This window comes from Triturus cristatus, chromosome 3_2 (assembly GCF_964204655.1).
Source record: "Triturus cristatus chromosome 3_2, aTriCri1.1, whole genome shotgun sequence".
Classification (NCBI taxonomy): Eukaryota; Metazoa; Chordata; class Amphibia; order Caudata; family Salamandridae; genus Triturus; species Triturus cristatus.
The window spans coordinates 1,135,961,363-1,135,976,006 of record NC_140584.1 but is presented as its reverse complement, the minus strand read 5'-3'; the positions used below and the strand labels follow the sequence as shown (position 1 = coordinate 1,135,976,006).

Here is a 14,644-nt window from a genome sequence, read left to right as displayed (position 1 = left end):
ATTAAAAAGCAGAGGGCTCAGGGTAGAACCCTGTGGGACTTCAGTAGACATTTTCCTAGCAGCCGATGAAAAAGGAGGCATCCAGACCTGCTGAGTGCGTTCTTCCAGAAAGGATTTAATCCAATCCCAGGCGGGGCCCCCGATGCCAATGTCCGAGAGTCGGGTGAGAAGTAATTGATGGGGCACCGTATCGAAGGCAGCAGAGAGGTCGAGCAAAATCAAGGCCGTCCTGCCACCCGCGTCCAAGCATTCCCTAATCGCCTCAGCCATTTCCACCAAGGCGGTCTCGGTGCTATATGATGCCCTAAAACCAGATTGCGCCGGTTGGAGAACACCGGATGTTTCAACATACGCCTCAAGCTGACGGAAAACCACCTTTTCACAGACCTTAGTCAATGCCGGGAGGAGAGAGATGGGACGATAACTCGCAAGTTTAAGCGGATCTAAGGAAGATTTTTTCAAAAGCGGCAGAAGCTTTGCCTGTTTCCAGTTCAGAGGTACAGTAGCAGTCTGTAGAGATAGATTGATAATCGTGTTTACCTCTAGATAGACCACCTCAGCAACCCCCGCCAGAACTCTAGCTGGAACTGGGTCTGGCGGAGAACCCGACTTAAGTGATTGGAGGATTGTCAATATATCTGACCCAGCTATGGGCAGAAACTTCATAAATGAAGAGGCCGATGGAGTAGGGGCAAGAGATGGCATGAGAGAGGGATCACTCGACACCCGGGAACCCGTCCCCAGGCTATCTTGGATGTTCCATATTTTTTCAATAAAAAAAGAAGATAGCTCCTCACACCATTGCGATGAGGCTGGAAGGGCCGATTGTTCCGCGCAGGGTGCCAGAAAGCTTCTAACAATGGAGAAAATCTCCTTACTGTTATTATCAGCCTTGGCAATCCGCTCCGCATAAAAGCTGCTTTTTGCCTCCCCAATGGCTGCATAGTACTCTCTCTGGGCTTTGTGAAGAGCACTTTTGGCCAAGGGACAGTACTCCTGACGCCATCGTCGTTCCAGTTTTTTACATCCCAATTTAAGGTCTCTAAGAGTGCCAGAGAACCAAGGTTGAGATGGAATCCGTCTCGATCTCCTATTAGAAAGGAGTTTAGAAGCGGAGTCAACCCCTTGACTGATCCAGGTGGTAAAGCTATCAACCGCTCCTTCGAGATCATGGGCTGCCGACGGGCGTGAAAGTAGAAGGGCCTTAGAAAGGGCCAGGATGTCTATCTTCCGTACCGGCATGTTTTGGGCTGAGGCTGTAGAGGAAGGGGACTGCCCTATCATCCAGGAAAACGGGACCAAATAATGGTCTGACCAAGTGACCTGGAGGGGGTCAGTGACGGACAAGGCAAAGTTGGAGCACACCAAGTCAATCGTGTGTCCTCCTTTGTGAGAGGGAGACTTGATCCACTGGGTCAGTTGTGCCAGATCAAACAAATCCATTAATTCCCTAGAGTCAGAAGCCTCCGGGCAATCTAAATAAATGTTGAAGTCGCCCAAGAGAAGGAAGTTGGAAAACCGAAGGGCACGGGGGACGATGACATCACCCAGGGCTGTCAAAAAAGCTCCGGGAGGGCCAGGGGGACGGTATACCAGGGTGCCACCCAGCGTGTAATGCGTCGACATGGCGATGCTAAAATCAAGAGCCTCCTCATCCACTAACCCCACAGATACCTCGCTAGAAAAAAAACAAGTGTCCCTGAACACCACTGCAATCCTGCCCCCTCTCCCTGATTTACAGTCCACTCAAGCCAATTTGTAGCTCGAGGGAATGGCCAGCTCAACTACTGGGGCGCAGGACTCATCAAGCCAAGTTTCAGTTAAAAATAACACATCTAAGTGTTCATCTGAGATAAGCTTGTGTCAGTCAGTCAGTCAGAAACAGCTTTATTCGATTTTAAAACAAAACCATAAAAGCATACACATAGGTAAATACATTTTTAAAAGAAAAAACAAACATCGGGTATTTTAAAAGTACAGAATTAAAACAAAAAGATCTAATTCATGGAGATCCTAAATCTCAAAACTGCTTTAAGAAATTGGGACACAGAAAAAATAAGAAATTCATTGTCTAGCATTTGCAGTTTGACTAGTGCAACTCTACATTGCCTCAGCCCTAGTTTTATTAAAGCGGGTCGGAGCAAGTTTTTCCTTGGAGTAGAATAATATTTGCAAAAAAGAATACAGTGAAGGGATGATTGGGGAGATACCTGATCGCAGGGGCAAGGAATGAGGTCCTTTGACCAGCAATTAATATCAGGAAAAGTGACTAATCTAAAGAAGACATTTAACCTAAAACGGGTCAGGAGCATACGAGAGTAGCAGCTGGGGACTATATTCAAGTACAGCTGTAATCCTCGATTTTGGATAAGTAATTGATTGGCCATAACAGTGCTCTTAGATTTCTCTGCTTGCCAGCGTTTTTCTATTAAGAAATGCAGGCAAGATTTTTTTAAGGTTCTTTCTTGACACGTCCGCTAGATTTTCTGGGGAGTCGAAGAATTCTGGGTGACCCAGTTCAGTAAAAAAGGATTGAGATAGTTAAACCATGGAATCTTTTAGGCCCCATCAAGACTCAAACAGTCCTTGATTATATCCCTGTTCAAGCCTGTCGCAGTACCAGACCACACCTTGTGCCACAACAGAATAGGCTCCAACTTAATAAGATCCGAGATGTATAGTATACCCAGTTCTTGGTGACAAACATAAGAGGAGGTAGTCCTGGGCACAGCCAATAAGAAGCGGAGAAAGGCATTCTGGCAAGTCTGGATCCTTGAAGTATTTACGATCCCCCAAACTCCTGCACCATACAGTGCTGTCGATACGCATTTGGATCTAAATATATCTAACAACACTGGTACAGGACGGCCTCCTACCTTGTGTGAGAAATGCTTGACGGCCCCTCTGGCTCGTGAAAAAGCTAGTTTTCGCGATTCCCCTGCTGCTATCCAAGTGCCCTTTTTATCAAAATTAATGCCCAAATAGGAGAAAGTATTGACAGTCAGAATTTTTGTATTGGACAAAAAGGAGTTGCAATAGAGATTATTCTTTTTAGTACAACACATAGTAAATGTTTTGCTTATGTTGATCTTTAGACCTCTATTGCCCATATAATCTGAGAAATTAGTAATCGATCTTTGAAGGCCAATTTGGGTCCGAGCCATAATAACAGCATCATCTGCGTATAAGAGGATGGGGATGTAGGAGTTACCTATTTTTGGATAATCCTGTTTGTCTTCCAAGAGGTGGGATGCGGCTGAGTTAATATATAAATTAAACAAAAAAGGGGCTAAAATACAGCCTTGTCTCACTCCCTTACCTATGGGAAATTTGGAAGTACAGTCCCCCCGATCCCCAAAACGAACCCTGGCGCCTGCATCTCGATATAATTCTCTAATGAATATTAAAAGATTTGGGTCTACTCCCATGTCCTGCATAATTTGCCATAATTTATTATGATTAATGCAGTCAAAAGCCGAGCTTAAGTCTACAAATGTGAGAAATAAATTCTCATTTTTGGCCTCGACATATTTGGCTGCCAATAATGCTAAATTCAAACCTTGCTCCGTCGTCCCCAAACCTTCCCTAAAACCATATTGGAATTGGGAGAGAATGCCACTTTCGTCTGCCCAAGTTTGCAATTTACTGAGGATAGCTCTTCCAGCGATCTTCATGAAGGAGTCGAGTAAGGAGATCGGTCTGTAGCACTTAGGTGCATTACGATCTCCTTTCTTAAAAATGGGCACCACAATGGCTTCTTGCCATGTCTTTGGAAAGCCCAAGTTTGTGAAGCTGCTAAGGACATTGGTTAAAAGAGGGGCCCATAGCTTAGTATTGGCTTTAAAAATGTCCACCGGTATTCCATCCGGTCCCGGTGCCTTACCTGCTGGGCTCTTATTAATGGCTGTCGTGATTTCATCCAAGGAAAAATCTACTTTAATAGGATAGGGCAAAGCATCCTGGGATCTTAAATTGTTTCCCCCATCTAGAACTACCTTGGGGTCTTCTTGATAAAGCTCCCGAAAGTAGGTCACCCATGTCTCTTCCGAGATGGCAATTTCAATGCATGCTGATTCCTTTTCAGTGAAAAAGGGGGCATTCACTGCTTTCCAAAAAGCAGTGTTGTTTTTTGTATAACATGCTTCCAGTAGGGTGTGCCAAGCATCTTGTTTAATTTGTTTTTTCCTTTTTTTGACTGCCTGTTGATAGGCTAGTCTAGCGGATCTAACCTCGGCCTTATCCCTAGGGACTTGCTTAAGTTGGGACATTAAGAGTGCATGAGTCTTACTGCATTCTCTGTCGAACCATCTCCTATTTCTATTAGTCCTAGGATGTGAGGATTTTGTAAGTAGCTTTCCAATTTCCTCAGTAATATTAAGGAAAGCATCGATCACTTTTGAAAATTCTGCATTCTCGGTAAGGCAGGTATTAAATTCCACTTCCTTGGAACGAATTAAGGTTCCTAAGAAGGTTGCTGGTTCCACTTTGTCCCATTTTAGGGTGTAACCATTCTTTGTGGCAAGTTCTAATCTATAGTTATATAGGTTCTGTACTATAGAATCAGTGGTACTTTTACCCATCGGGATAGTAAAGGACATACTGAGTGGTAAGTGGTCACTCATTGCTATCTCGCATCGTTCATATGCACAGATGCGATGTGAGTATCGTTTAGATACTAAGAGAAAATCAATGACTGAGTTGCAGCCTCTTCCTATGAAGGTAGAATTGAACGGCACTGGTGGTGAGCAGAGTTCATTTGCAAAGCCTAAATCCAGGGAAAACAATATTTCATTCAGTTGGTTTCCCCGGGAGGTGTGAGGGAAATGCGATGAAAAGGAATCTTCCCTCTCCCCCATGTCACATATATTATGATCGCTAAATGGGCACAAAGAAAAATTAAAATCACCAAGCCAGATCACGCAGGTATCTAAGGGTGCGTTTTCGTCTATAACATTTAGGGACTCGTATAATTCTTTTAAGGTAGGGGCCCATAGGTCTTTTGGAATATTGTTATAAAAATTAATCAAGTTAATATGTATTTTGCGCCCGATCGTTATGGATAAAACTTGATAAAAAGCTGAGACTGGTGAAAAGGATATCTTTAGTTCCTTTAAGCTATTAGACACGTAGGTGCATAGACCCCCTTTGTTTCTTCCTCTAAGGGTATGTATTGCTGGCGTATGGTAAGTGTGGTATCCGTTCATATGTATGGGTTCTACAGACCAGCATTCCTGGAGACAAATGATCGAGTACTTTTTTAAGAAAGACATACAATGTGTATCTCTTAACCTAAGAGACAAACCGGCAATGTTCCAAGACAAGAAAGTAAGAGCAAGCCCGGAAACACCCTCTGTCAGTAAGGAGGCAGGAATAATTTCGCAGGGAAGGGCCCTTGCTAAATTGTCTGTGTTTGGTGGAAAAAAATTAGTTTGTGTCTTGTCACCCATGGTACTTATGAAGGTGGTTTCAAGATTGTCCCCAGGGGGGTCTGGCAGTTGTACGGGCCTTTGATCGGACATGGATGATGAAGCATCATCATGGACGGCCTCCCTTGAGGACTCAAGATCATAGGGTTTTGAGAACAGTCAATCGACCATGTCCAAGCAACTATACCTGTTAGTTCTTGGGAAAGAGTCCAACCAGCCCTGTTCTATCGGTGCAAGGCTACCTCTTTCATGATTAGTGCTAGGGTTGCCTCTCCCTACCCTAATCCACATATCATTGTTTACTTGATAAGGATAGAAATGTGCAAGGGGTAGTGGGATGATATTAGTGTGATGCAAAAAAGGGCGTACCTGTAAGATGTGCCTTACGGCCTGCGTGTTGTTAAAATTGACAACTATGCAATCCCCTGATGAATCTTTATTTGTTCTGCCCTCCCAACTAACTCTCCGGGCAAACAAGATCTTAGCGTGAGTACAGGGGGGGAGTGGACAATTGGTATTGAGCCAATGCATTGTTTTGTTTTTTAGCTCATGGTAGGACTCGGTGTTTTTTCCTTCCAGGCTAGGTACCCCCGACAATACAGCTACATATGGTGCAGATTCTGGTGGGAGATCTATAATAGGTAGTTTATGAGTGTTACAGTGGGAAGGCTCAGGTCTGTTCACCTTTGCATTTATGTTCTGTGACGGGACATGATCGGCTAGAACATTAATAGTGGAGGATTTCCGCGGGGATGTAACTCCTGTAGTTAAATTTTGTGTACCGCTCATATTTATAGTGTTGCTATTACAAGCGATGCCCTCACCATTTCCCTGAGGTATTCCTAACAGAGGGGAAATAGTTTTCCCTTTTGGGTTACTTGCAGTATTAACAAGTGGGGGCTGTTTACTATGCTCTCTGAGAATATCTGTTTTCATCAATTGATTGAGTTCAAGATTAGTCAGAGCGGTTTGTTCTATTTTCTTAAGACGCTCCTCTATCTTGGTCAATCTTTCGAGAAACGGGCGGGTTGAATGTTCAAGAGCCTCCCTTATTTTTAAGTAGAAACCATCATCTAGTTGTCTAGGGGGAACTGCACTCGCTTCAGTCAATGAGGGGTCAGTTATTCCCGATGTGTAATTAAGTGGGAGTTTGGCATTTTTTAATTTAATCAATCGTGACTGCTTCCCCTTTTTCCCACGGGGGGCAGCCTTCTGTTTAGGCTTAGCCCCTAGAGTTGGGGCAGGGGAAGATGGAATAACCTCAGATGTTACTTGTGTTTGGGCTCTTGTAAGTACTCCATCTGGATGATTAGGAACAACATCAACAGCGGTAGAGACAGTCCTGTTGTTACTTCTAGTGCCTATAACCCTTTTCTTTTCCATAATTATATCCATAGAGGAGTCGATACTTTCTCCTTCACTAAACGTACAATTTGTTGAGGTACAGTTTGCATATTCAACCACGGGTGTGGAAACATGAGCAATTTTCCCCAAGGAAGAACGTTTGTCAATTAGGGGGTCCAGTGAGAGACGTCGCTCTGTGTGATCAATTTCACGAGCTAGTAAGTTAGTAGCTCTTACAATAAAATTGTCTAGAGTTCCAGCTATGGAGGTGCCAGCGGCGATGTTCTTAGTCCTGGGCATTCCTCCCGTAGATTTCAGCATAGATGACTCTTGCTGGTAATTTAAACAGATACACGGGGGGCGGCCCAGCCCAGCCTAGCCTCTCCAGACTCGAACGGCCTCAAACGGCCCGCTCTTTGCCCGGTCTTAGCCCCGTGCTAAGACCCGCGCGCGTCCCGCTGGCGCGTGTAGTCAATGAGGTGTTCATATAGTGAAGGGCAACGATATTGGGGGAGGAGTCAGGAAGAGGACCAGGTGCGGCTGTTCAGCTTCACGCGCAGCACCCTGGTCCTCGCAGTCCCGAATACGCCGGTCTTTCGCAGCGACGCGAACCAAACCAGCAGCGTCCCCTCAGCAACCGGTGACACGATGCAAAGGAAATAACACCAACAGTGCTCCAGACAGCGAGAGTCAAAGTCCCAGTCCCTCGAGCGGCTCCCGCGAAGCGGGGGCCGCGAGGCGTGGTAGTGAGTGCAAAGAGCTGAAATAAGATTCCAAACAGACCCAGCAGCGGCTAGCAACACAGGCCAGTTTCTCAAGACGGAGCCCGTGGTACAAGGGCTACACCGCCTGTTTAAGCAGTTGGGGGAGGAGTCAGGAAGAGGACCAGGTGCGGCTGTTCAGCTTCACGCGCAGCACCCTGGTCCTCGCAGTCCCGAATACGCCGGTCTTTCGCAGCGACGCGAACCAAACCAGCAGCGTCCCCTCAGCAACCGGTGACACGATGCAAAGGAAATAACACCAACAGTGCTCCAGACAGCGAGAGTCAAAGTCCCAGTCCCTCGAGCGGCTCCCGCGAAGCGGGGGCCGCGAGGCGTGGTGGTGAGTGCAAAGAGCTGAAATAAGATTCCAATCAGACCCAGCAGCGGCTAGCAACACAGGCCAGTTTCTCAAGACGGAGCCCGTGGTACAAGGGCTACACCGCCTGTTTAAGCAGTTGGGGGAGGAGTCAGGAAGAGGACCAGGTGCGGCTGTTCAGCTTCACGCGCAGCACCCTGGTCCTCGCAGTCCCGAATACGCCGGTCTTTCGCAGCGACGCGAACCAAACCAGCAGCGTCCCCTCAGCAACCGGTGACACGATGCAAAGGAAATAACACCAACAGTGCTCCAGACAGCGAGAGTCAAAGTCCCAGTCCCTCGAGCGGCTCCCGCGAAGCGGGGGCCGCGAGGCGTGGTGGTGAGTGCAAAGAGCTGAAATAAGATTCCAAACAGACCCAGCAGCGGCTAGCAACACAGGCCAGTTTCTCAAGACGGATAAGCTTGTGAATATCAGGGGCATGTTTGACCATTGAACGAGAGTTAATAAGACCAGCCCGAATCCTGTTCACCTGCCCACTTCTCGGAGCAGGGGCTGTCCGCTTAGTTTCAAAGCTAAATTGGCATGTGGGACATGTCCTAGAGAGGCTATGAAGGACTGCCCACTGATCCCCCCTTACACTGAGCGTTATCAAGCACCAGAAGTTTCTTATGACTAAAGGACCTCCAACCACCCTGCTCCTCAGACATGTACCGGGCAGCGTGGCTGGCGCTGGACACTACCGGGGTGCGGACGGGTTTGCCTTTGGCGCGCCTTTGGCGCACCGGTGTCGCGCTCGCGCCAGCTTCACAATCTATACTATGTCCGCACTGACAGGGAATCAGGTGTGAGAGCTGGCAAAGCCTAGTCTGCTCACCCTGACTCAACCCAAGATGGCGGTTCGACACCACGGAGCGTGAGGCAGCTTCCGGGAGCCGATATCGAGCCTTCCATGTAAAGTGCAATTTTGATTAACTGTTAACTAATCTAAAAACAGGTCACATCATATTTAATACACTTTTTTAAAAAACAGAGCTTGTGCAAAATACAGCGGAGAAATCAGTGCAATTGTAAAACAGAGCTTGTGCAAAATAGGGCAGAGAGATCAGAGCAAATAGCGAGAACTTCAAATGAATCCCAGATGGCCAATCACACCAAGCTATCTCCCGGCTCACGCCTCATTATAGTATGGGTTGTGTGCTACAGCCTGAATGGATGTGCTCTTCTGCGGTGTGGTTGTCTCAGTTGATAGATGGATCCCACAGTAATCTCGCTTTGGAAATCTAGGAAATGTGGCACCATTACCTCTGATTACCGTTACCCTGATTTCCTCTTAAGGTCAACGGATCTTTGCCACCGTTTATGACCAGAGAGCTCCTACATAAACATGAGCAATTCATAAAATGCAAATAAACATTTTAGCCAATAATGAGAGTTATAAGCAGTTTTAAAGGGATTTATTTTCCAATCAAAATTTAAGGATCATTGAGTAGTCAGGTATCAATCAGGTTACAGAATTGATAACAGAAAAATTAAGTTAGCACAAAGCATCATAATTTGCAAATAGCACGTTCCATAAAGGAAGAAATTTCTATTCTAAGACAATGGGCCTCAAATGATGTTAGTCAGGACTCCTGAAAAGTTCCAGAAGCAAGAGTGAGTTAGCATAAGCCATATCAATCATTAATAACTGCAGAATCTCCCATGAAGGGAAACAAAGCATAGAGCAAATAAGCCTTGGCAAAGCTAATTAGTCAAAGCAAAATCAGAATGGAACTAAACCTACATCTAATCTGCCTATGTTCTGCTCTCCATCAAAGGTCTGCCCTCTCCTTCACTGCATCTGCAAATCACTTCTGCCCTCTTCCCTTCATTTCTGCGTCGGAGTCTGAAACTCCTCTGCAGCCTTGCGTCTCTAAATCTCTCTCTGTCTGTCTCTCTCAAAGGGCTCCGAAAGTCTTCCTGCATGTGTTCTGGAAAGCGTCCTCTCTCCTCTCCCTAACTAGGAATGCGTTTATCAAATAATAATGTTAAAAAGCATGTGGTGTGACTTTCTCTTCCTCCAACTGGAATCCAGCATTCTCCAAAAGGATGCCTCCACCTCCTGGCGGACATTGTTGAAGCGTACCGTCAAGGGCTATATGATTCTAAATAGAAAGAGTAGTGAGTGTTCTAGGTCATTTTGGAAGTGTTGTTAGTAGAGTTGTGTTTATATTTATATTTAGAAATGTTTGGGTAGCAGGATGTGCGTGTGATTGCCACTATTTAGGTTGTTGCACGTGGTGCAGATCAGTAAGGAAGCATATCTAGTATCTTTGTGTGTGATTCTCCATAAATTACAGTTGCAGTGAGGCAGAGGTCTCACTGGGGGGGAGGGGGGTGTGCCTGTTCGATTTTAACTTGAATCTTAATATTTGTGTCATAGTGTATGTGTAGTTACAGGAGAAGATGTCCTTGATAGGGTTGTATTGGATTCACAAAGTGTGCATTGTTGGTGGTAAGTGCAGATCGCAGGAATTGTGTTCCACATATGTTTGTCTGGGATTCTCAGTATTTGGGTAGTAGTGGGTGTAGCAGGTTACAGTGGGGATGTAGCAGGTAGACTTGTGTGTGGCTCTTAGTATTTGAATAATACAGGGTGGTTCAGGTGAGGGTGGAGGTGTCTAGTAGAGCTGTGTTTTTTCTGTAGTAGTTTATGAGTAGAGAGTGGTGTAGATTACAGCAAAGATGTGTGTGGTAAAATAGTGTACAATTGCCAGTATTTGCACAATGATGGTGGCACAGTCAGAATGGGGGCGGCATCCGATCGTTCGCTTGGCATGGGGTGCATTTGTAGATCCCTGGGGTGAGCTTTGTAAACTCTCTGCCCTTGCTACAACTGCTGCACGGTCCCTCACTTACTACTGATTGCTGCTGTTTGCTTCCAGCTCTCTCTTATTTTGACCACAGTCCTCCATCTTGTGTTTCCACAGCTTGGTATTTCTATCAGTACCATCGCCTCCTCAGCTATGCCCGCCCTGCAAAAGGCAGCCAAAAGCCGTTCTTCTGGATGTTTGTGGATAACTTGGTGCTGGAAGACGAAGTCTCAGATGCTGCCACCTTCCGCTTCTTCGAGGTAGGTAGCCTCACAATCTATGTATATGTAGGTATGTATGTATGTATGTATGCATATTGTATTTCTATAGAGCATGAATCTAGCCAAATGTTAGCAGACAAAGGTCTACCAGGACGATGGAGGAGGACGTACAGATCTTCTCTTGAAAGATAGAATCACGGTTAGGGAAAGGGACAGAGTGCTGAGTTTGAAGACATGCATTTGTATCACTTTTCTTTCATATGGACAGAGACCCCGGCACTTGATTGGCTTAGATGGCTGTCATTCCATAACGGTTTGGGATGGGTAGAGATCCCCGTTTACAGCAGAACATTATGGTTTGTGCGTGGATGAGTGATGTCTAACCCAGAATTATGTTTAAGACTCTGAACCAGTGCCGTTAGCCTCATTGATTGTTGACAGGTCCAAGTTTGAAAAGGGGTATTTAATTTTTCTTGAAGCTTTTTTTTTTTAAACTAAGCCAGAAAATTCCTGCTGATGTAACTCAGTGTTCATTGTCAAGCTAACACATCAGTGAATAGGTGCATTTTAAAGCATAGTTTGACGCGCGGATAGAACAACACAAGATATGTTTCAGAGGTAACATCAGAGACATATTTAGGAGTGCTTTGCCTAGAGTTGCCCTTTAATAAAGAGCTCAGTGCTTCGCGTTTCTTATTAGAGGGGAATTTCAGTCAAATCCTTAATTCTAAAAATGTCCCTCTGTAAAGAGTCTTGTGTTTTACCTACAAGTGGCAGTTGTCCTACTATATTTGACTAGTTGTGTTATAGCAGAGATCTTATTGAAAAATTTGTTTTCCATAGTAGAAGTGTTGGATTCATTAAGGTTTCGCTTATGATGCGCTGTACTCGACCACGCCTTCAGGATGGTCATCCACATTCCCTCTCTCTCCCGGGCAACTAATTCAAACAGTTGCGCAGCCCTTCTTCCTTCCAGCATCTCGCAACCACCATTGTGGCTGCTGGTAATAACCAAAATATCAGAGTCCAATCAGCCTCTGGAAGGATCACCAAGGTGGACGCTTCAGGGATGGAGTACCCAAGGATATGTCTTATGCCAGCCAGTTCCTCTTTCTAAACTGCACACATTTCAGGGTGCACCCACCATGTCTGAAGCACTGGCCTCCACTTCCCGGAGGACATGTAACATTTGTTCATGGAAACATGGCATGAAATGTATCTCCTGTCAGATGCCAGTCTAGTAATATTGTATATGGCATCTCCAGGTTTCGTGCTGAATGTTTAGTTTTATGATGTCTTTCCAGAAGACAGTCCACTGCTCCTGCACAAGATCACACTTGAGGCTCTTTTCTCACTTCACCATATAAGCCACTTTTTGGTTCTGTTTGGTGCGCAACGGATCTTAGAGTTTCATGAGGATAACCCACGTGTGCTTTCAGCAAAGAGTACAAATGTTTAAAAGAGTGCTGTGGATCTTGTGGCAGCTAAATGTATGTTAGTTTCATAGGCTCAGTGGGGCTCTTAGGTGTCTCTTATGTGTGAACTGGTGTTTCGAGGCCCCATCAGTCTTGAAAATATCCCCTAATGCACTTTAATTTATAAGGAGGTCATTGGAGCTTGCACCACCTATTACACCTACCAGCGCTTCCAAAGACAGCACCATTGTAACTTTTAACTATTACACCCCTACAATTGAGACCATTCCAGGACCCTTAACCTATAAGAACTGCTGGGGCAGCAGGTATTAGTCATTTTTAATACATGTTGAATTAAAAAAACTGTTTTCTACACATCTCTAATTAGATCAACAGCACCACTATGTGGCAGACTGTTTAAGTACCAGTGTTGACACTTAAGTGCCGGTGCTGAGTGCTGGAAACCACCTGTTCAAAATAAGCACTGCCTATCTTGGTTGTAGTGGATTGGGAGGAGGGAAGGCGGGAACCTATTGAGTCACATTTTAAGATGTATTCTCTTCCATATTACCCAAAGAGTGCTGGTCAACTGCGTGTAGTACAAATTATAGAGCCACCATGTAACACTCTGTCTCTTGGTGGGACCAGTTCATTCACTTCTGAAAAAAGTAAGACCCCAGCATGGGAATTGGTGGCCGCTTCAGAGCACTGATTGCAAAAATGCAAACAGTTACATAATGTACACAAATATAAACATTCTTTGCATGCATACATATTCACACAGACATAATTTACAGAGTTACAAATGGTCTTTGCAACATCATCCGGGTCCTTCCCTTGGAACAGCTGTTATTGTGCTTTACATCGTACATCATTAGAGATCACAATCACTTTACATCTTAACCAAAAAGACAATAAATATATTAAGCTCAGGATCATCAAGTAGCTAGCTGCTAAACATAAAGGCGATGTGGTTTTCAAGTGAGTATTTCAGAATTCAGAAAGGGGGTGAAGTGCATGTAGCACTTTAGCTTCCAGGTGCTCACTCGTAGACTTCTTTAGGCTCAAGTCACTCCAGAGTATTTCACTTCCAGTCACACCCAGAAATTTACTTCAATAAAACATCATTGGTAGTATCAGGATTTCTTGATATATTGGGCTTTAGCCTAAATTATATTTTCTAGGGGCATAGTGGGCCCCAGTACTCCAATACTTGGTGTGCTTAAACCTCTTCCACTAACCTTTGTGAATGGTAGGATCACATATCCTTGTTTCAAATATTAAACACAAACTCCTTGGACCTCTCCACCTCTTGTGAAGTATGATCTTTTATCTTTCCTTTTCTAGGAAAAATAAAAAAATACTGGTCAGACTACAGACAGTAATCTTAGAGTGTAAGCAAGATTAACAGTCCTAGATCCAGCATTCATAGAGTACGAGATTTTCCTCCTCTTCCTGTCTCACTTTCTTCCTTTGATAACACACTTTGACTGTCCTGTCTTGTTTCCCTCTCTGCAAAACCTCGCTGAATGCTGATCCCGTAGGCAGGGTGAGCATCTGTGCATCTGTGCATCCTGAGGGTTATAGCTTAAAGAAGACCCTTGAACTCCCTGAGGATGTAGCTCTTTGCCCTAGGTTTATCATTTATTCCTACTTCCTCTCACTTCCTACCTCTCTTCTCCACCATCTAGAAATTGCCAACAACCTTGACATCTCTCCTGCTAAAGATGCAAAATCCCTGGCCTTCTGCGTTGATGCAAAACCCCACCTTAACGTTCCATAAGCAGTGGCGGCTTGCACTGGTAAACGTGGTGAGGCAGTCAGGGGGGGCAGGCCGGGCAGGGTGGGGGTAGTGGAATTTGGCATACAACGGGATAGTGAGAAGTAAATAAATAAATAAGACCACTTACCTTGCGCTTGCCGTATCGAAGAGTCGGTCATGTGGCGAGTGCAAGGTAAGTGGTTTTATTTATTTACTTTTGACTATCCCGTTGTATATCAAATTCCACTACCCCCACCACGTCTTGCCTGTATCACTGCCCACCATGTTTATCTGTGTGAGCCACCACTGTGCATGCGAAATATTGCTGCAGTTGAGCTTTTTCAGTTATGTCTCCCTAGCTACAAGTAGTACTTCCTTCCTAAACAGGAATGCAAGCACTGTTCATGCTAACTCTTTAATCTCTGGTCTTCCATCTGTGAGACGGATGGCTCTAAGAGTATTAGTGGATGCTGACCTAAGGCTGGTATCCAGTTCTTATTGGTTTTTATTTTTTTATTTTTATGAGTGACTGATTGGAGTCCGTAT

The 14,644-nt window shown here is 45.0% G+C and overlaps 1 protein-coding gene across 1 annotated transcript in view; it reads left to right on the top strand.

Annotated features, from left to right (window-relative positions):
• DNMT3L (DNA methyltransferase 3 like) overlaps nt 1-14,644 on the top strand; it is a 187,748-nt gene that overhangs the window by 150,850 nt on the left and 22,254 nt on the right. The window contains exon 10 of the mRNA XM_085646967.1: nt 10,818-10,960. Coding sequence (XP_085503093.1) covers nt 10,818-10,960 — 143 coding nt within the window. The remainder of the gene's footprint in view (nt 1-10,817; nt 10,961-14,644) is intronic.